At 40.1% G+C, this 22,602-nt stretch overlaps 1 protein-coding gene across 6 annotated transcripts in view; it reads left to right on the top strand.

Moving 5' to 3' along the window:
* The window catches only part of FSHR (follicle stimulating hormone receptor), a 192,685-nt gene that overhangs the window by 148,887 nt on the left and 21,196 nt on the right, over positions 1-22,602 (top strand). For 4 of the 6 annotated variants that reach the window (XM_004029220.5, XM_055378840.2, XM_055378841.2 and 1 more), the window contains 2 exons: positions 16,198-16,269; positions 17,773-17,850. In XM_004029220.5, coding sequence (XP_004029269.4) covers positions 16,198-16,269; positions 17,773-17,850 — 150 coding nt within the window. The remainder of the gene's footprint in view (positions 1-16,197; positions 16,270-17,772; positions 17,851-22,602) is intronic. The other 2 variants (XM_004029221.5, XM_055378843.2) reach the window with 1 other exon arrangement.

Raw genomic sequence — 22,602 nt, forward strand, 5'->3', positions numbered from 1 at the left:
AGAAAGGATGGAAGGGATGGCTTGTATGAGATATAGGAGATATCAATGGACAGCTCTCACTTCAAGGAGCTCAGTCCTTTGGGGAGAAAATTCTATCAAACGTTAACCTCTGGAAATAGCAGTACCTCTGTAGAGCTGTGTGGCACTGATCCTGAGTGAGAAGACTGACCCTGTGCCTTAGGCCAGACTAGTCAGGGAAAGCTTGTTGTGGGCTTCTTGGAGGTAACATAGCTGGAACTTGAGTGATAAATATGATTTGGAGAGACATAAAAGAAGAATCAATTTCCTGGGAAAGAAAGAAGTGAGTACTGTAAATGAATAGAATGAAATAACCACGGAAATGATAAAGGATGTAAAGAAACTGAGTCGCAACTAAAAAGAAGGTGTGTACTGAGAAGGAGTATGACTAGATTTGGATGGATAGGGCTGGGTAAGATTGGGAGAAAAATTAAGGCAGAGAAGTTTAGGCCTAACGCAGTAGGAAAAAATAAGTTATAACATATCCTTGAGCAGCAGAGTGACATAATGAGAATGACTTGGACTGTAAGTTGACCAGTAGCAGGGTGCAGACTATACAATAGGGAGACCTGTTAAGGGTCATGTATTAGTTAGGGTTTTCTAGAGGGACAGAACTAATAGGTTAGATGTATACATAAAGGGGAGTTTATTAAGTAGTATTAACTCACACGATCACAGAGTCCCACAACAGGCCATCTGCAAGCTGAGGAGCAAGGAAGCCAGTCTGAGTCCCAAAGCTGAAGAACTTGGAGTCTAATGTTCAAGGGCAGGAAGTATCCAGCCTGGGAAAAGATGTAGGCTGAGAGGCTAAGCCAGTCTAACCTTTTCATGTTTTTTCTGCCTGCTTTATAGTCTGGCCATGCTGGCAGCTGATTAGATGGTACCCATTTAGATTAAGGGTGGGTCTGCCTTTCCCAGGCCACTGACTCAAATGTTCATCTCCTTTGGTAACACCCTTACAAACACACCCAAGATCAGTACTTTGCATCCTTCAATCCATTCAAGTTGGCACTCAACCATCACAGGGCAGTTGCCATAATCCAGGGATACAGTAATGGTGGTGCTTAGAGGGATAGAAAGGCATGGTTCAATAGGGACACATTTCTAAAACAGAATCACTGGAATATGTTTTATCTCTGGGTCAGACATCCATCTAAGTGGTTGCAGTGATTTGTTTTTTTGCACACTCACTTTCAGTAACCCCTAAAACCCTCTCTTCCCCCAGTACCTCCTCCTAAGCACTTCCCACACAGAGTCATCCTGCAGATATCACTCATCGAGAATCCAGACATCTTATACAGGACTGTGATTATAGTGAAGAAATTATTAGCCATCTCCCGGCTGTCAGTGTGGCAAGTATCTAAGGATGTTGCCATGACTACAAGGATGTTTGGGCACAATCGAGATTTACAATTGCTTTTTTTATCAGTAATCTGTCTGGCAGAGCCAACTTTGCCTACCATCTTCAAATCTAGGAGAATGTGGCCAGCTTTTCCTTCCAGAACACTGATGTTGAAGGTGAGATTTCAGCCCAAGCCGGTCATCTCCAGGGAGGCAAGGACCATCTCTTGATTGTAAAGGTGGTGACATTTTCATGCTGCTTACCTTTCCTCCCTGTTCTCCTCTAACCTGTTCAGTATGCGTTCTCCTGAAAGAAGCCCAAGTCCTTTCCATCAGCAAAGAGATCACTTGATCCATCAATTTATATCAACATATTCAGACTCTGATAGTCTCCATTCGAGGAGAATTTGCATTTTTGAAAGAGGAACCTGAAAAAGGTAACGCTAAACTCAAGAGTTGGTAGTGATGGACTCCATGATGGGGGATTTCCAAGAAGCAGAGAAAATTTCTACAGGACCCACTCAAATAGCACATAGGTGACCATCTACTCTACCCATTTGCAGATTCGGTGCAATTTTATTTTCATAGGATATGCCTTCTTACAAGGTAGTTGTATCCTTACCTCATTAATTTTGAAATAAGACCTGTCTGTCTTTCATCACCAGAAATCAGATATAAGGACAAGTCTAGAGAGGACTGGGTGAAAAGCAAGTCTCAGATTAGCCTAGGAAAGCTTAGCTCTGATTTTTTTCTTATTGCTATATCATCCTCATCAGACACCCCCATCAGCCAGTGATGTACTAATCTCTTCAGGTCTCAGTTTCTTCATCTGAAAACTGCAAATAACAAAATATGCTTCAAGAAGCTAGTCAAATGAGGAAAATGGAAAATCCTCTAAGATCTACTCTAGCCCTGAAGTGCTTGGTTTCTGAACTGTGATCTTCATGAATCTGGGGCTCCCAGTGTCACTGCCTGTCCTGAGTTCATCATATTCAGGCCCCACACGAGGGGCCCTGTATGGAAAGAGGAAGTGATTCTGCAAGATAAGAACGTTTGGCATCTTGCAGACCACTTCACTTCCCAGCTCCTCTTCCCCAGGATTCAAATGCTGAGATCTTGCAGAAGCAATGAGAAGCTTAAATCAGCTGTAAATTACTCATAAATTAAGCACAGCTAAAGTGCAGCTCCTAGAGCTAAAGGACAGTCATAGATGTATCCCTGCCACCCCAGTCCCTGACAAATGAGAACAACCACCTCAGCAGAGCCTCAGAGGCACTGGATGTGGAAATGATATTTAAGAGGCAGAAAGCACCCAGCGGCCATTAGAGCTGGCCTGGGAAGGAGAAATCCTTGGCAGGGCCTGCCTGGGGCACAGACAGAATGACAGTGTGGACGGTGGAAACTGAAGAGACATTAGGCAAATACCCCACCTCCATGGAAAATAAACTGTTGCCTCTTATTCCACTACTAAAGCCTCATATTGGGAGGTTTAAAAGGTATCTTTGTCCTTACAGACCCTTTTAGATTTGCAATTATCCCTGGGACAGGCCACACATTAAGAGCTACCCATCTCCATAGGGATGGGCCAGAGGAGGCAGGGCAGGGCAGTGGGCAGCAAGGGTAGTCAGGACATGGAGAGAAGGGAGAGTGTCACTCAAGTGACAGATTCTGCACTACTCCAGGGGGTGGGGGTGGGGGACCAGGTTTTCTCCATCACTATATCCCCAGTGAAGGGAGGGAGGATTATTCATTTTTTCTTTTATAGAAACCTGGCTGTGATCCAGATGCTTGCACCTGGTCCTCGCCCCACTCTGAAATACTTGCTGAGAGAGACCCACTTTTTCCTTGCTTCCATCTATTTCTTCATCTCTTCTACTTTATCTTTCATAACATGTATTCTTAGGCAATAAGATCCTGGTACAGGAATATTCTAGCTGAATTGTCCCAGCTGCCCCCAAACTCTTGATTTATCCTTCTGGGAAGGACTTTGTCTTCCCCAAGGGCAAGTCTGCAGGAGGAATGCATCCAGGGACTCACAAGTCAGCCAGATCAGGACGGGGAAACCACGAAGTGGCTGGAGATTTCCCCACTAGATTCCACTGACATCCAATCCAGAGCAAGGGCTGTGTCCAATTTATCTCTAGGTCCCCACAGAATACAGGGTCTGCACACAGTGGCCCTTCATGAGAATGTGGGCTGGAGTGGTTGGAACCTTTTTGTTTGGGCAGAGAGGGGAGCAGCTGCTGTTTTTAGAGAAATATCTTGGGGCGTCACAGAGTGTGAACACTGAAGTGAAAAATGCTCCACAAAAGAATATTTTCATCTTCAACAGACATCACAAAAATGTTCTGCTGTGGTTTAATCACGAGCTCACCCACAGCAAACAATCCACAAATAACATCTAGTTCAAGAGGCAGTGAGCTTTTCCCTCACCCATTTGGAATTCAAAGATAGCAGTGCTAAGAAGAGAAAGCCTGGCATGCTTGAAGGACTCGCAAGGGAAGCAGCTAGGCAACCTCCCTCACAATGATCATCCATCATGGTCTCTCTGGACAATGACCAAACCACGGGAGCCACATAGACACAGATTCATTTAGCAAGACATCAGGGATAAGCTCTTTTGTTTACAGGAGATCCAAAGACCCAGGTTCCAGCCCTGGCCCTGCCTGTGAGAACTTGTAAGCAAGTAACAGGGCCTCCTGGGGTGATATGGTCTGGCTCTGTGTCCCTACCCAAATATCATCTTGATTTGTAATCCAAATTGTAATCCCCACATGTTGGGGAGGGACTTCATGGGAGGTAGTTGAATCATGGGGGCTGCTACCCCCATGCTGTTCTTGTGACAATCAGCGAGTTCTCACAATATCTGATGGTATTATAACGGGCTTTTCCCCTTTGCTCGGCACTTCTTCTTGCTGCCACCATGTGAAGAAGGCATGTTTGCTCCCCCTGTCTCCATGACTATAAATTTCCTGAGGCCTCCCCAGCCCTGAGGAACTGTGTGTCAATTAAACCTCTCTGTTTTATAAGTTACCCAATCTCAGGCATTTCTTCATAGCAGCATGAGAAGGAACTAATACACTGGGCCTCAAGGAAAATGGAGAAAAAAATAGCTGCCTCATTTCTTAACAAAAGGTTATTGTAAAGAGAGAAGAGGAAGGAAGAGGCAAGATGAAACTGGGTGTGGGAACATTTTGAAAGTTAAAAGCAATGAAGAAATGCAAGCACTGCTAGTTGTATTAAGGTATTGCTGGATGATATGGGCATGAGTAACAGAAATCATAATGCAGAAAGCTCTTTTACTTTGTATTAATTAACTAGTCTTACAAAAGACCTGTAAAATATTTACTGGTGGCTCCATTTTACAGATAAGAAGCTTGAGGTTCAGAAATGCTAACTGAATTCCCCAAACTTACAAAATGGGATTATGAAATTATACTGGGGAAGAAGGCCGAGGGACGCTGAGCTTACTGAGCATCTACTAGATGGCAGATTCTGAACTAAGCATTCTGTTCACACAAGTTACCTTCCAATCTTCTAAAACAGTGAGGTATGCATTTTTCCCAATCTACAGATGAGGTCTTTGAAACTCAGAGATTACATAGTTGATATAATTAAGAACTGAAGCCAGGAATGTCAGACTCCAACCCAGTTCATCCTGCATTCCAACACAGCACAGCTAGAGAGATGTAGAATGTGGATGAAGCCAACATCAATGTGCCCCGTGCTCAGAACACAATATTGACACCTTATTAATACGTTTGCCACTTGGAATTTGTGATCATCTTCTTGGGCTAAGTTGAAGTGTACCTAAGAAATAGGTTTCTAAATGATTAATATTAGAAATGAGTTGTGGGAAGGGTGTGCAAACTGTTTAAAATATTAACTCTTTTGCAACTCCCTTATGTAATTTAAAAGTAATGGCTTGCCACAAATTGGTAGTTTAATTCAAGTTATTCTAACATCAGCATCCAAGAAGGTCTCAAAAGATTGCTGCTTGGCAACTCTGTTAGCTGCGAATCTCACCTAGAGATATCTTTAGGTTTCAAAAGTTCTTATACAGCCAATGCAGTATGATGGAAGCAACATCACCAAGAGGCAGGGGAGCCAGAGTGCCTGGGTTCAGGTTCCATCTGTTCTACTTTCTATCAGACAAGCTATAATAATTTGAACTCTCTAAGCCTCAGTTTTCTTATCTATAAAATAGAGTTTATAATAGTACCTTCTTCATAGGGTTATGGGCAGGGTTAAATGACTTTAATACAGGTAAGGCATTTACAATGGTGTCTAGCTTATGGCAATGAAATAGGTGAGTATTAACCATTATTATTTCTGGCTCAGATCTAGAAATTTTGAGCAGGTCAGTTACTCTCTGTAAGCCTTGCCTCTCTTATCAGTAAAATGGTAATCATAATTATGTTTACCTTAGAAGGCTATTGTAAAGTCAAATGAGATCATATGAAATACCTTTGTCAGGTATGTGCTACACAAATAATAAGGCTAGTTTATTTTCAAGTCTTTTTTTCTTAGAAGAAAAATCTGGGTCAGACTTGTGACCTCTGTAACCAGTTCCTAGGAGTGCAGTTCCTTTTCAGTTAGCAGTGTTCTGGTCTATTGCCACTTTAGCCAGCCTCTCACTCAGCCCAAATTCAGACACTGGTCACTGTGTTCCCCAAGCTAGAGGTAGCAGCTATGCAACTTTCCACATGGTCTTTTTAAAGTCCCTCTTTCAACCTAAGTGAAGCAGCAAGCAGCCCCCACCCTTTCCATGGTACAGCAATAGGAAGGGAAAAATCTACAGCTTTCTCCAGAAACCCTTCTCACAAAGTCTCTCCCCGAATTTAACTCTCCACACTACTTTCATGCCCAATGTGCATGAGAAGTTAAAAATTGTGTAACTGGTTTCCAGAAACCTGGAATGTGACATTTCTTCTACCACTGTGTCTCAGGGAAAACTCCAACTATGACATTGGCTACACTGAGCTTTGCCTTAGCCACGGAGGTATCCTATACCTTGCTCCAAGTTAAAAGCACAAACAACATCAATAGTGACAGCTACACGGTAGCCCATCACAAACTTATTTATTTTTTTACATTCAAGTCAGGCCTATTTTCTCAAAGGTTTCTCCTAGGTTTACTTCCCTTTTGACTTAGTTTGCCATGATTCTTTTTACCCTAATCTGGTTATATGTAGAAGTTAATTGTTGGACTAGGGGTAGGAAACTGACCTTGTGACTGATATCATTTACAACCCTAGCGTAGTTACACAGAGTCCCTTGCTTTACCTCCCCTAGTTATAATCTAAGAGGTCCATCCTAAAATGTGCAAACTTGGTAGTGGACAGTAAACCAAAGTTCACTGGACATAGTCTGCCCTTTCACCAATACAGTTCTGATTTTGTGTATTGTGAACTTTCTGATGTACATCATGGTAGAAGAATGGAGTGTGCTGACTGACAGAATACTCCTCCTAAGAGACAGTTTACCAACCATGTCCTAATAGTGATAGTCTTTTTGAAGAACTAGTCTACAGTAAAAGAAGTTGACATAAATGCTTTAGCTTTTAGCAGAGCTTCCAAGGTTGAACTAGGAAACACCAAACTCAGGATATACTATACAATGATGTGGGAGTCCAAAGTCAGTATGTTTGGGGAAAGCCAGCATACTATTTCCTTCTCTTGGAAACTTATAATGAATAATATCATGATAAAGGCTCTGAGAATCCTGCAGGAAAGAAGCTGCTTAATTAACCTTATTAACCCAGCATTCCCTAAACGTATTTGACCATTGTAGCATTTCATTCACAAACAAAGTATTTGTATTTCTGGAAATACCGTTTCTAGAGAAATGCTCAGTTTCTAAGTTGGAAGGCATCTTAGAGGTTACGGAGTCTAAGGCCCTCTTCAGGAATAAACCCCTCCATGCAGTTACTTGGACATAGTAATTCTATGGTTGCAGAGATAAGGAACCACATGCTTAGCAGCACAATCCATTTCTTCTTGGGCAACTCTCATAATGAATTAGAATCTGTCTTTAAGGTAAGACAACAATAAGCACCCAAACTTTACATTAAGAAAGATCTAAATTCAACCTCTAGCTGTACTTCTCCTTATGTGGCTTTGAGAAAGCTACTGGACTTCTCTCAGCTAAGCATCCTCAACTCTAATATGAGGATGGTAAGGGTACCTGTCTCCTAAGGTAGTGGAGAGGAATACATTAAATAATCGATAGTAAGTGCTTGGTGCGGTACCTGGTACATAGGAAGTGTTCAATAAATGTTGACCATTATTATTATGAATACTGTATCTACTTTCCAGAACAGAATAGCACATATCTGTTACCATTTCCACCTGGCAGCTCTTCAGAATCACACAGGCTTCTTTTCCCAAGCAAAGTATCCTATGCACTGGATGGTATGATCTTGATTCCTCACACCATCAGCGAACAAACACACAAACAAACAAAGCATACGTTTCCAAATAAGTTTATTGATAAAGTAGATACACATATGACTGCAGTCTTGTGTGCATTACCACACATACACAAAAATAATATTTTAAAGAATGAAATCAAGATGAATAATGTGCTTCGATATTTGCATCTTCTCTTATTATATACCATTTCACATAGCACAAAATCCTGTTTTGCTCTCACTAAATATAATAACAATATTTTGAGAAAGCATTTTCATGGAATATGCTTTTTTTAATCCTTAGTTTAAGAGGTCATTGTAATATTAGATTTTAATGGCTGTCAAAGTTGAGAACAAAACTTCACTAAAATAGATAGATCCAATGGAAGAACAGCTCCATACCTATACTCACTGAGTCATCATACTTAGTGTTTATACCCCTTTTATGCAAATACTGTTGTAAAATTCGGCTAGTATATTTTTTCCCTAATGTCAGTCAGATGTTCTGGCTGACATCAGGGAAAAAAATACACCAGCTGAATTTTACCAGTACCTGGAAACTACCTGGAATATGTTGAATTTTTTATACTTTTCATGAAAGCATTCAAAACTCCATGAGAAACAAACCGGTTAGAAAATTGAATTTCCTTATGTTTAAAATGTATACTATGAGAGTTTTCATACATAATGACGTACATCACTTTCAACAATAAATTAACAATTTCCATACATTTTTCCCAATGCTTTATCCATAGCAGATTTTTCCAAATCCTGTTGCCTTCCTCCTCATTAATATATCACCTTTCACTTAAAAAGACAAATCAAGTGTGTCTAATTAGAAAATATCTGCTTTGTACCATTATTTCTGACAGCCATTTGTCATAGAAAAACTCAACAAATTTGGATCACTTGTCTTTTTGAAAAAAAAATGTATAAGTCATCTTTAATTTATCAACTCTAGGTAGTAGTTTTCCTTGACTTCAACAAACCTCTAAGTGATAGTATGATCCTGATCAGAAAACTGAGGAGCCAGAGGCTAAAACAGAGTCAGACAGGTAAAAAGGTAAAAAGGTTGATCCAGGCAGGTTTATCAGAAGGAAGCAGAAGGCAATTAGAGAACGAGGGCAGGAGGAATCTGGGAAAGTCCACTGTGACTTCCGATGTTCTCAGTAGAGCTCAAGGAGCCTCAGGTAGAAGGTAACAGACCAGCCTACTGAAGTGTCATATAAGTCCCACAGGGACTCAGGCAAGGAAACAGCATTTCAGCACCCAAGAGAACTAGGGAGATGTAAGACATGACCCAGGTCCTAGTGGATCAAGGAAATCAGAGTCTCAGATATGGCAACTGGAATACAAGGCTGGAGCATGACAACAGCAGTAACAATTCCTGGACGTGGGGCTAAGTTTTCCTGAAAGGTAAATCTTATTTCCCTGTGTAAAATATAAGAGATCTGAGCTCTGGGGACTCCAACTAACCCCTAAGGCTACACATCTTAAAAAATGATAAGGCCAGGAGGACTTGAAACCAGACCATCTGGCAACAGAGCTCTTACCTTTGAAGCTATGCTACATGCCCTGCTCAGAAACAGAGGCTGATTGCAAATCTAGGATGCTAGGTCCGAACAGAATCTGCAGCCAAGCCAATAGGACTGACCTCTCCTCTAGGAAATGTTACCCTCGAGCTCCTTAAATTTCCCCTGATTACTAAGGAGTTTGGTTTCCATGGAGACTGAGACAAAGAGTTCCAGTTAAATATGAGAGTTAAATAGTTCTAGTTTTGAAAATGTGAGATTGAAAAGACAAGAAACCAGGCTTTCCTACTGTCTCACATAATTTCTTACACAAAATCATTTTACAGAGAGAAACTGAGACTCTGAAAAGGTAAGTGAACTGTTTGGTGTTATCCAGTAGCTAGAGAGACCACTGGAACCCAGGGTCTCTAAACCTTAAGTTGAAGACCTTTTTCATACACCTTACATGCTCTGCCACCTAACTCCATGATTCTGTGATACTATACCTAGTGCAATGTTTATTTAATGATTCAGAAAGCATATGTTAACATCTTTTATCATGTTGTATATAGATATACAAACTCCCAGTTAAGAAGGATCTGTAATTAATAGAAATATCAATATTAGCAAGCCTCATAAAGTAGGGAGTCTTTTCATATACAGTTGATCCTCATTATTTGCAGATTCTGTATGTGCTAATTAATCTACTTGTTAAAATGTATTTGCAATCCAAAATCAGTACGTGAAACACTTTTGCATTATTCTTGGACATGTGCTTGTGCAGAAAGACAAAAATTTGAGTGTCTTGACATGGGTTCCCAACTGAGGTTGAATGACTCTGCATTCTGCCACCTCGTTTCAGCTGTCATGCTGAAAAGCAAGTGTTCTTTGCATGGTCTATCTAGGGCCTTTTATCCCCATATTTGTGCTTTTTCTTGGTGATGTCATTGTTTAAAATGGCCGAAAATATACGTGTAAGATAAGCTTCCTTCAGACGTGAGTTATATACTCCAGAACATGAGTTGTGTTAATGAATCAACAAGAAATATTAAATAAGGTGTCTTTAAATAGAAACATATATAAAACACGGTTGTATATTGATCAAGCCATGACAAAAATGTTGCCACCAAAGGCTTATAGGAATCTAACCCTGAATTTCCCATGGGGCCAGTGATTCACTAATTCCATGTTTGAGGTGACTTTTAGAACATACTGCTGTGGATAATGAGAATCAACTGTATATAGTTAAGCTCAGCCCACTCTTCCTAGTCTTATCCATCATTGCCCTAACTTCTCTCAGAATGGTCAGGAGGAGTCAACTTCAACTTTATGCAAGAGACTTTAAAAATGTAATTAAAAATGTAAAAGAATAAAAGAATCAAATGGCTTAAAAGCAAACAAATCCTATATCATAGGAAACCAATTAGTAGGTAGAGAAAAGAGTTCAACTTCAAACCCTCAGCCTTGGTTACTAGGAAATGCGCTTTGGCTAAAAGGATAAACTGGACACGCAACTGGCAGCATCCTCTCTCTTAATCAAATTTGCCTAAAGCATCTCAATGATCTACTCAAGCCATAGCATGAACTCTGTGGCTGCCTTAAGTCCTAGACTAAGAGAGAGCTGTTTCACACAGTCTCAGAATCGATCATTCCATGCCGTGGTAGATTTGGTGTGGAACAGAGGTAAAAAAAAAAATGTTTTCTTTGTTGACATATGTGATAAAAAGGGATGTCTTGTCCTTCCTGGCTTAATTTTCTCACTCCAGTAGGTTAAGTATTCATCTCCACAGTTGGTTCTCAACCACCATCAGTTTGGTCTGATTACTGCTGTGAATTCCTGAGATGATGGACTGGTGAAAACATGGGCCAGCTCTGCTCAGGGAACCCTCAAGTCTTCTTGCTTCCCCTTGCAGCCCCATAAAGTGGCTTCTAATGCTTGCCCATAAGTGGGGAATTAACACCATGCTTCTTCTTTATCATGTTTCTTTACCTAGCTTTAAAGTTTCTGGAATCCTGCCTCCTCCCTGACTTTTAATTTCATTTTTCTCTGCTTCCCATCCTTTCATCCACCTCATGTGGTCTGGATATACACACTTGCTACTCTTAGTTTAGGCCAGAAGGCTCTGTACTTTCTAAGATACTTGACTTTTTTCCTCTTCCTATAAGCACTTCTTCTTGGCTACTCCAGCCCATATTGTTCCTCCAGCCCCTTCTCTGAACTCATAAGGCATTCACAATCAGTAGCATACAGTTTTCCACTAGACCATTCTGAGTGTTTCACCTGTGCTAGTCTTAACTCACTCCCAAACTCCCTGAAACTGGCACACTGTGTCTGCCTTCCTCCTTGGATAAAATAGAGATTTTATTGGAAGGATGGCACATAGACCAGTGTAACACAAGCAAACACAGACCCTATTAACTCAAGAAAAAATAAGAGCCCATCAACACTACTGAAGCTTAATAAAAGCATTAATGATGTTTAGGACAATGAGCCTCAGAGCCTCAGGGTCACCTGTTTATGAAAGGCAAGCATATTATCCTATGGCAGAATAGGTGAGAATGGTTCCCAGCAATTACAGGACCCCGCTAAGTTTATCCTGATGGGAGAGAAGCACACTTTCACTTTACAACCTAAAGATTAAGGACAATGAGGCATGAAAGATGCTAACATCAACTTAGAATGTAAAACTGGCTGTAGAGAGGGAAAATTCTGAGTCAGTTACCTTTCTTTAAAAGACTCATTTGCAGAACTTAAATTCACTGACATTTTACCCTCAGGCCTTTAACTGTTTTTTGAAGATAAACCATGGTTGAGTGAATCAAAATAATTTTGCAGCAAACAGTCATTTGACAAAAGCAAACCCATTGAGACATACAGTTCCTGGCTGATTACCCACTTCCAGCCTCCATCAGACATGAATTTATTGATCAGAGAGGAAAAATGAATTGAAAACTAAGTGTTCATCTGAACTCTATTTCCTGTATTATCTTGGGGTTATAGAGAGTCTCAGCTACCGAATTATCACCAATAATCCATCTCACTAGATGGTCACTAGATCTTTTTAAGTGCCTTAAACTCAGCACTACTGGAATAATTTTAGCCATTTTTTGCAGTGTGTTTTCTTTCCTATAAAGATCAAAGATCTCAATGTGCATCTGCAGATATCTATAGATATTCCATAAGTACAGTGGCTATGGAAGCTCATGCAATTGATGTTAAATGATGCACTTGTAACTTTATTATTGAGCAATCATGAATTCTTCATTCTTTCAATTATATAAAACCTATTCATTCACTAAGAGAGATGGGGAAGTTGCTACCCAAATAACGTTGAATGAGTAAGCTGTAATAAACATAGGCAGTGAATAATTCCTTGTGAGTTCATCTCTTGACAAAACATAACATATTACCTGGCATAAAGAGCTTGGCAAACAGTGAGCACATTATATGCGTCAACTACTGTGCCAACATTGGGTTTTCAGGAAAAACATGAATCTTGCCCTCACATGATTCACAATCTGGTTGAAGAGGCAGACATTGGATAAATAACACAAAATAATATATGGCTCAGAGTTTTGAGGAGTGCTAAAACGGATGCAGTTATATTGAGAATAAATCAGGGGCCTGAATTTAGATTAGCATATATGGAGCTCCTTTTTGAAGAAATGACATGTGTAACTAAACTCTGAAGGGTGAGTTGACGTTGGCCAGGTGAAGAATGGATGGTTAGCCTTCTAGAGAAAGTACATGCAAATATCTGGAGAAAGGAAAGAACCTAATACAGCTGAGGAACTGAGAGAAAGCCACAGGGGCTAAAACGCACTGGGGAAATAGCATAAGATAAAGGTGCAAGAGTAGGCAGTAAGAAGTATAAATTTTACTGTAAGTTTTATGGGAAAGAACTAAAGCCTTAGCAGCAAAGGAGTAAAACAATCTGATTTACATTTTTGAAAAGAAGGCCCAGAGTGCTGTATGGAGAATGGATTGGAAAAGAAGAGGAGATAATATTGTAGACATTCAGAGGGTCTTTTGGGAATGGTGTCAGTGGAGATAGGCAAAATTGCATAGAGTCAAGACATATTTTGGAAATGGAATCTAAGAGGACTTTGAGATGGGCTGGATATCGGAACGTGAGAAAGAAGAAGCCGAGCCAACTTTAACTGTCAAATTAAAATTGATGGATAGCAATTCTATCTATGGAGAATAATTGAGAAGAAGCCATTTGGTGGAGATGATAATGGGGGGAACAAGTTTAGTTGGCTATGTCAATGAGACATTCAGGAGGATGTGCAAAGTAAGCTTTAATAAGCAATAGACTAGTGAAGTCAGAGAGCAAGTATGAATCTAGGAGTCACACAATATTGATGCTACTTAAAATCACAGGAAACAAGATCTATGTAGTGAGACTATAGAAAAGAGAAGCAAAAGGCCCAGAGCACAAATAGAGGAAAAGGAATCAACAAAGAATGCTAAAAAGGAGTAACAGGAGAAGGAGCAGAAACAAAAGAATGCAAAATGACAGAAACCAATAGAAAAGAGAGTCCAAAAAAAAATGCTAAATGATCCAGAGAGGCCTCATAAAGTGACTGTTTAAAGTGTTTCTTACATTTGGTAGTTGGTGAGTTTGTAGACTTTGGCATGACAGTCACAGTTTCAGTTATGAGTTATGGGATGAAAATAGATTGGAGTAGGTTGAAGATCGATGGTTTGAAGATATGAGAAAATGAAGACAGCATGTTCAGACAACTCTTTCTAGAAGCTTTGCTGTGAAAGAAGAAAGAGAAATAGGGAGTTAGGCTAAGTGAAAGAAGCCAGACCCAAAAGTTACATTCTAGATGATTCCAATGATAGAGACAGAGCAAGAGGGTGGAATAGAAAGCTCCACCAATTGTCCCCTGGGTAAAGACACCAAATTAACAGCTCTCTACACAGAAAAAAACACCTTCATGAGAACCAAAAATCAGGTGAGCACTCACAGTACCTGGTTTTAACTTCGTATCGCTGAAAGAGGCACTGAAGAGATAGAAAAGACAGTCCTGAATCACTGACACCACTCCTCCCCACTTCCCTGGCAGTGGCTGTGTGGAGAGCATCTTTGGGCTCCAGTGGGGGACATCATGGATGATTCCATTGACATAACATTTTGGAAAAGGCAAAATTACAGAAACAGAAAACTGATCAGTGTTGCTAGGGATATGAAGTAGATGAAGAGATGAACTACAAAGGGAAAACGCAAGGGAATTTAGAAAGTGATGGCACTGTTCTATGTCTGTATTGTGCTCGTGGTTACATAGCTATATGTATTTGTCTTACCCCATAGACCTCTATGCTGAAAAGAGTTTATTTCTCTGTATATAATTTTTTAGTGCATTAACAACACAACAAATCCTTCAAAAAAGAACCTCTTTTCCTGGATAAAAAGCAAAGGGAGACTAACTCAAGGGCTGTTGAAGTAATTAAAAGAGAATTGCCCAAGACAGCTTCTATGTGGACATTAGGGAATCAAGAGAGGAAAAAAAGAAAAAAAAAATTTGAGAACCATCACCGAGAACCCATAGACTGCATTCACTTCCTCTCTGAATACAGAAGCAGAGAACAAGGCACCAAATCTTCTTGAGTCATAACCTCAAAAGGACATATGGTCCTTCACAATGATTAATATATATCAATGAGTGTTCTTTAGGTTGCATGCAACTATCACCACCTCCATCTTGAGTAAGTCACATACAGAAAAGGGAATGGGAGTAGAGAGGTAGTAGGAGGATTTCAAATAACTCACAGGTGTTAGAGAAATGACAAAGGAGAATGTGTCCAATAATTCATATGTGCCTCTAAAAACCCTCACCATTGCTGTGGCAGCCAGTTCCACCCACATTTCATCCATCTTCACTCAAGTGCAACTGGACAACACCAGGCCTAGCCTTGTACACCTCTCACTTCCTACTCTGGGGCTTCTTGGGCACCACTGTGAGAGATGCCCGTCAGGAACTCACTGGGTGCTCACAAATGTGCAAGCCATAAGTGGGGAATTAACACCATAGGGTCACCTTTTGCCAATAGGAAAGAGGAGTCTATGGACACATCCTTCCCCCACTACTCTCCCTCACTCAGATCAACAGTTCTGAGGACCAATTTTTTAAATATCCTAACTCAAGTCCTTGGGATTCGGAACTAATCACCAGTAGTGGTAGTATTGCTTAGCTTCACCTCCTTCCCAGTTTCACTCCCTGTCCTGAATGCTCTGAAATCATGCTATCAGCTATATTAACCACAGCTACGCTTCTTCTCAGGCTCTGCTTCCCGGGAAAGCCAGGCCAATACAACCAGACCTTGGGAAGGATCCAGGGTAGGTCTGAAATTTTCAGCTATAGAAATTTATAACCAACTCGTAAGGGTAATGACAGCAGAAGTTCTAATCAACCTCTAACTAGTTCGCAGGAGAGACTCTGATTGGCCCAGCTTAGGTCACATACATAACCTAGGGTCATAGGGCATGGAATCTCATGCTCTAATCCCAAGAGAATAGCTTGGAGTGGAGAAAGGAGTTTTCCAACAAGTATGATGAGGTTGGAAATAGGGGAAATTTTAAGAAACTTTTGTTACTAGTTGGAAATTGCTTTAGGGTCAGATTAACTTATCAATCTTTTTTTTTTTTTTTTAAATGTATACTGTGGCATCCTAATCCCCTTGTGACTGAAGTGTAAGTTTCTTTTCTCTGAGGAATCAACAGCTTTTAAGACCCTGGAACGAACCTTAAAATAGAAAACATGAGCCTAATTCAGGTATATACGGGCTTTTCTCATAGAATTTTCTGATGGTTCAAAATTGATATTTTTATTCTGGAAAGTTCATGCTCTAACAACTGTTTAAACAGCCAGTTTCATTTTCACTTACTCTCATTTTGTTTCTCTCTAGGTTAATATCCAACACAGGTATTAAGCACCTTCCAGATGTTCACAAGATTCATTCTCTCCAAAAAGTTTTACTGTAAGTTTTTTCCTTGAGCGACTACCAACTCTTTACTCAGTATCTGTCTTGCCCAACGGCCATCTGGGCCTTTAATATGCATTGTGTAGTCTACATCCTCCAAATGTATTGCTCTGGGTTAGCAAAGATAGGGAGGCCAGAAGTGAGGTCCTTGATTTTACCTGCAGGCCAGTCAATATTAGTTTGGAGGAAATTGAAAGACCCCTCAATAAGAGTATTGTTCACAAAACCAGCATGTAGCAAAATCAAAAAGTGGCTCATTTTTTCACTATTTAGCGCTTTAATTACTGCCCCCCACACACATAAACAACACCCCCTGTATTCCAGCATCCTCTCCTCTTCTTTCTAGAATTGCTATGCTGCCCTGGGCACAAAGAAACTATCTAACAAACACTCATATTAAAGAGTTAATGACAGGCTGTGTTTGCCTTTTCCCAGGGTATTTGTATTTTGAAAAAGGAAGAGAAAAGGTAGCATATAATGGCAACTATTTCCAATAGTGAAATTGTAAGAATACGGACAGATCCAAAAGGAGGAGATGGGGAAGGGGTGTAAGGAGCTAAGCAGAGAGGAAGGAGATAAGCAGGGAGGGAGGAGAGAAAGAGGAAAATATGAAAATCTTTCAGAATTTCTCAAATTGTTCCAAGCTGTTTACTACACTACTTGTACAGCTGTTACTTCCACATTTACTTCTCCGTATTAGAGCAGACCTAACAGGGAAGGTTGATGGAGGAAATGAGGAATACAAACAGAAAATGAGACTTTCCTCATCCTTTCATTCAGGAAAAGAAAAATCAATGATAAAACCATTCTGAGACCCAAGGAGAACAGGCAGAAGGAAACTAGCTGTAAGAAGCGGATTGACATGAGAAGAAGGCCCAACTAAGATGAACAGAAAAGTTAGACAGGAGGTGAAAGGTCAGCTTAAGTGTTTGTTACATTAGGGTGAAATTATTTAAGAAAACCTTCAGAAGAAAAAAGTAGGCCATGCACAGTGGCCAATGGCTCTAATCCAGCACTTTGGGAAGCCAAGGCAGGCAGATCACTTAAGCACGGGGTTTGAGACCAGCCTGGGCAACATGGTGAAACCCTGACTTTACAAAAAATACAAAAATTAGCTGGGTATGGTGGTGCACACCTGCAGTCCCAGCTATTCCAGAGGCTGAGGTGGCAGGATCACTGGAGCCTGGGAGGTTGATGCTACAGTGAGTTTTGATGGCACCACTGCACTCCAGCCTGGGTGACAGAGCAAGAGAACCTGTCTTAAAAAAAAAAAAAAAAAAGACACTGAATGTCTGCAATTCCATTTGTAAGAACATACTAAAGATAAATTAGAGACAATTTTTTTCTCCAAACTTTGAGCTGATCATCTTCTAAACAACAACTAGTTATATTAATACATTACCTCAGCTAAAGACCACATCACGCCAGTTAAACTAAATTTTGGAAGGTTACATGAGTAGAGCTGATGTAAGTATCTTATTTGTCTGTACTTTCTTCTAGTGACATTCAAGATAACATAAACATCCACACAATTGAAAGAAATTCTTTCGTGGGGCTGAGCTTTGAAAGTGTGATTCTGTAAGTAAGGGGGAAAAATCCAACAGAGTAACATTTGATTTTTCATTTAGTGATCTCTTTCTCATAATTGGATGCTCCTTTTTTGTTTGGGTAACTTTGGCATTTCTCCACTTAAATCACTCTCCGGATCTGCGTTCTTCTCTCATCTTTACATTTCAGAATCACAATGTGGAGTCATGTTAATAATTTATGATTCTGGGGTGTGATTCAAGTATTTAAAATTGCTGTTTGAATGATGATCTCCTGTGATACAACATCTGTTCCAAAGGACAGAATAACTCATGCATCAATAAAGCTAGTTATTGCCTGGCAAGGCTTTTGTTACCCAAAGAAAAAGATCAGGAAGGAGGCCCAATCAGGAAGATATGGCGATTCCCTCATAACCATGCCAAGCAGCTCCTGTTCAGGCCCATGCTGAGCATAAGATGACTTCTTATTTTCTTGAAACAATCACATTTTTTAATGAGCTTGAGTTACTCTCTCTGACTTTTGGGAAATCTCTTAAAAGCATTCTGTGTTGTTAGTGAAAGACCTTCTACTCTTTTATGCCAGTAGCCCCTGTAGCAGTTTATCCACTCACAAGTATGGCCAAGAAATAGGACACTATGGGCTATCTAAGTATGCCTGGGATCCATGAAAGTTAGATGCACAGAATGACATTTGGGGACCCAGCAATTGCACTTACATCTGTAAGATATGAAAAGCATTTTATCTATTTTACAAACTGTTGTGTTTTTTAAAAAATATACCCGTATGAGTTTTTAAAATATGCCTATATGTACAAAACGTAAGTTCCAGTCCATAAAGAATTTTAGCCCCCTTCAGTTATATGATTCAGAGACCCGGCTGTTAAAAGAAAAAAGAAATAGTAGACAGATTATAACACTTTGATGAGTAAAACTAAGCACTGTATTTGATATAAATTAATCACAGGTAACAATGGAAAAAGTTTGAAAACAGATTAGCATAGAAATTGAATGTATGGAGGGAACAATAAAATTAAATCAAAGGAATGTATTCAAAATACATAGATATTAGGACAAAAGCTATAGGTGAGTGATACTGAATCATTTCACATAAGCTCATGATATTTGAAGTGAAGGGGTGTGTGTGCATGTGTGTGTGTGTGTGTGTGTGTGTTGAGGTGATGGGGTGCAGAAAGGGTAAAAAAGCAAGCAAAAGGAATAAACTAAAATGCGAGCAGAATGAATGATATACAAAGAAAAAAAGAACAATTATTCTAAGAGGAAAGAAGGAATGATTTAATCTGACTAATCTGTGATGCGAGGGTTAAAGGAAGAGTTAAATAAGGGAAAGGAAGCTAAGAAAAAGAGGTTGTTTTTAAAATGGGCTTTTAAAGATGAGCAGTAGTTAGCTAGGGAATTGGCAAAGGGCGTGCAGAGGGAACAGAATAATCAAGACCAGGAAGAGCACCTGCCTTTTATAAAAATAAAAATAATCGGCCGGACGTGGTGGCTCATGCCTGTAATCCAAGCACTTTGGGAGGCCGAGGCAGGCGGATCACGAGGTCAGGAGATTAAGACCATCCTGTCTAATACAGTGAAACCCCGTCTCTACTAAAAATACAAAAAAAAAAAAAAATTAGCTGAGCGTGGTGGCAGGCACCTGTAATCCCCTCTACTCAGGAGGCTGAGGCAGGGGAATCGCTTGAACCCGAGAGGCAGAGTTTGCAGTGAGCCGAGATTGCACCACTGCACTCCAGCCTGGGCAACAGAGCGAGACTCCATCTCAAAAAATAATAATAATAAAATAAAATAAATAAAAATAATAATACAAAGAACTTGTGGAAAATAGTGAATACATGAGTCATATTGGTCTGCTGGATTGTGAAACAAACACAACAGTAAAAGGATTCCTGGGTTACTTCACAGAGGGAGATTGGTGATAAATGTAAACATTTATACCCAGATGTTTATGTTTATTTGGATCTTTCTTGAAATATATGTTCATTTTAAATAGACTTAAATGAATGTTATAATGTGGCAAACTTATTCAATTTTTTATAGAAAATATATAATTAAGTGGGAGTGTGCTCATATCATTCTTGCAGTTTTGCATAGTGTGCTTATATTGTTCTCACAGTATCATTGATCTGACTTTTTTGTCCAGACCGTAAGACAGAAGGCAAAGCACTTTAAGTGACCTGGTCTCAACTCTCCCCAACTAGAGGCAAAGAACCTGAGGAAATAAGAACTTCTGACATAGCTTTGCAAACCCAAAGCTACAAGGGAAACATATAGATCCTGTCTTTCCTAACTCCTGTTCATGGACACTGATCTCTCAGAATTTAGGAACACACTTTTCAGGAAAGGAGTTTTCTTTTAAGAGTGAATGTTTCTCAGACATGTCTCTAAAGGATAAATTCACTTTTGTGGAAACAATTTCTATTGTTCTTATTTTGGCTGTCCCTTAATCCATAGACAATAAAATCATGTAATTCATACTTAACACAACTTAAGTCTCCAATCGTTTCTAGTTTGGCAGCTTCGATGCAGGGGTGCTTTCTTCCCATGGGGACATTTGAGCACACTCAGAAGAAAAAAAAAAAGCATGGCAAATGGCGCTGATGACTGTCAAAGTATTCTATGGATAGCAATTTTCAAAATTCTGGGAATACTACACAGCTATAAAAAAGAACAAGATCACGCCCTTTGCAGCAACATGGATAGAGCTGTAGGCCAATATTCTAAGCAAACTAACACAGGAACAGAAAACCAAATAGCACATGTTCACTCTTATAAGAGCTAAACAATGAGAACACATGGATTCTAGGAAGGGAACAACAGACACTGGGGCCTACTTGAGGGAGGAGAGAGAGGATCACAAAAAATATCTATTGGGTACTATGGTTATTACCCAGGTGATGGAATTATTTGTCCACCAAACCCCATGACATGCAGACTACCTATGTAAAAAACCTGTACATGCTCCCCTGAAACTGAAATTTGAAAAAAATTCTGAGGCCCTGTTCTAAAAGTAAATATATTTTTAAAGCAACCAGCAATGAAAGATTATCAGACACTAGCCTAGTGAATCAGAGAAGTGAGCAATAAAAACTCACTGTGTAGAGGCTTCTGAGCCCTTCTGCACCCACACTGTGCCCTGGTAAGCAGAGTGCCTGAATGGGGAAAGCACCTAGCTATGGCCAGCCAGGAGAATAATGTCCTAATTCAGAAGAAATAAAATGAGGTGATATGCATGACAGTGCCCAGCACACTCTGGCCTCAGGAGAGACCTGCTTCGTGCGTGTTTCCTCTGTTCCTCAGTCTGCCCGTCTCCCTTGCCTGCCCCTCAGTGAGTTTTAAAGGGCCAAGTCCCCAGCACCTCCACTCTTTAGGATGAGAGCAAAGTTCACTTCTGTAGCTTCCTGAGCCTCTGCTGAGTGAGCACACTGGCCTCATCCCCAAGGACACAAAAGGGTTAAGGTAAGCCTGTGATGCAGTAACTCCTTAGCTGATATTCTGCCCAGGTTGTTGTAGTCATCGTCATCATCTGGTTTTCAAATAGGTACTTCCTCTCTTAAGAGACAAGGGGTGTGTATAATAAATGTGGGTTTCCCTTTGTTACTAGCTTGAGATTCCCACAGATAACGTAAATCCAAGGGCAGCAGTTCTGAACATAATTTTTTGTGTGTGTGTGATGATCCACTGCTGATATCAAGAAATACCATCCTCCTCCCATATGATGGTACCTGTTGATTGAGATAATCCATAAAGACAAAGGGATATTTGAATACAATAATTATTTAAAATTAGTTTATGTTTTATTTGATTATAGCAACATCGATTTACAGGACAGTAATATGCAAGAAATATTAATTATCTACTCAATAGGCAAATAGGTGGAACCTGTATGGATTAAGGGTCAGCCAACTACATATAACCCAGAGGCCAAATCCAGCTCATGAGCTAAGACAAGAAACACTAACATTAGATCTAAGTTAAGCAAAATGTCATCCCCCACTAAAAATTCTCTTCTCAATATTAGGCCTATATTACAAAAAAAAAAAAATACTCAATTATTACACTTTGAATCTGGTCAATAAAAAATTGTGGTAATTGTTTTGTAAGTACATAAAGTACTTTTATAATATTTTTCATTTTTGCCTTTTGGCCCATAAAACCTAAACTTTACTATCAGGCCCTTTACAGAAAAAGTTTGCTGAATCCTGTATTTGATTCAAATCCCCAGGGATCCACATGCCACAGCTACCTCAGCAACTCCCACTATCCTGCAACAGTCAGGAGTCCAGATGTGCCTAGGAGAGGCTTTCTCAAACGGCATGGGGGTGCATAGCCACTTCTTTGCCATCAGAACCCACCAATCGGTTGTGAATGTTTTAAAAGATTTACCTTGCCCCTTTCTGGATTTTTTTAGGTAATTGGTTTTCAAGAGGAGGAAAAAGACATACAGTTGTTCTCCTGTGATTTTAAGTGTTTTCTGGCTACCCATGGCAGCCCAGGAAAGAGAGTCCTGGACGCACAGGAGCTTCTCTGGGTCAGCTTTCTGTACAGTGTTATTTGCAAGCCCACTAAGCTGGACAGGGAAAAGAACCTGACAGCAAAACAAGAGCAGGTAGTCAGAGGTTCTTCGGGCTAAGCTCTCCTGACCTTGGTATCTGTTTTTGTTTTCAGATCCACTCAGGAGCAGAGCAAGGCAGAGCTGTAGCCCAAGATGTCCTTGGGCTCCCCTGTCCAGGGAACCCTGCTCACTGACCTTCTTAGTGCAATC

The sequence above is a fragment of the Gorilla gorilla genome, chromosome 12 (assembly GCF_029281585.2).
Source record: "Gorilla gorilla gorilla isolate KB3781 chromosome 12, NHGRI_mGorGor1-v2.1_pri, whole genome shotgun sequence".
In the NCBI taxonomy this organism is placed as follows: domain Eukaryota; kingdom Metazoa; phylum Chordata; class Mammalia; order Primates; family Hominidae; genus Gorilla; species Gorilla gorilla.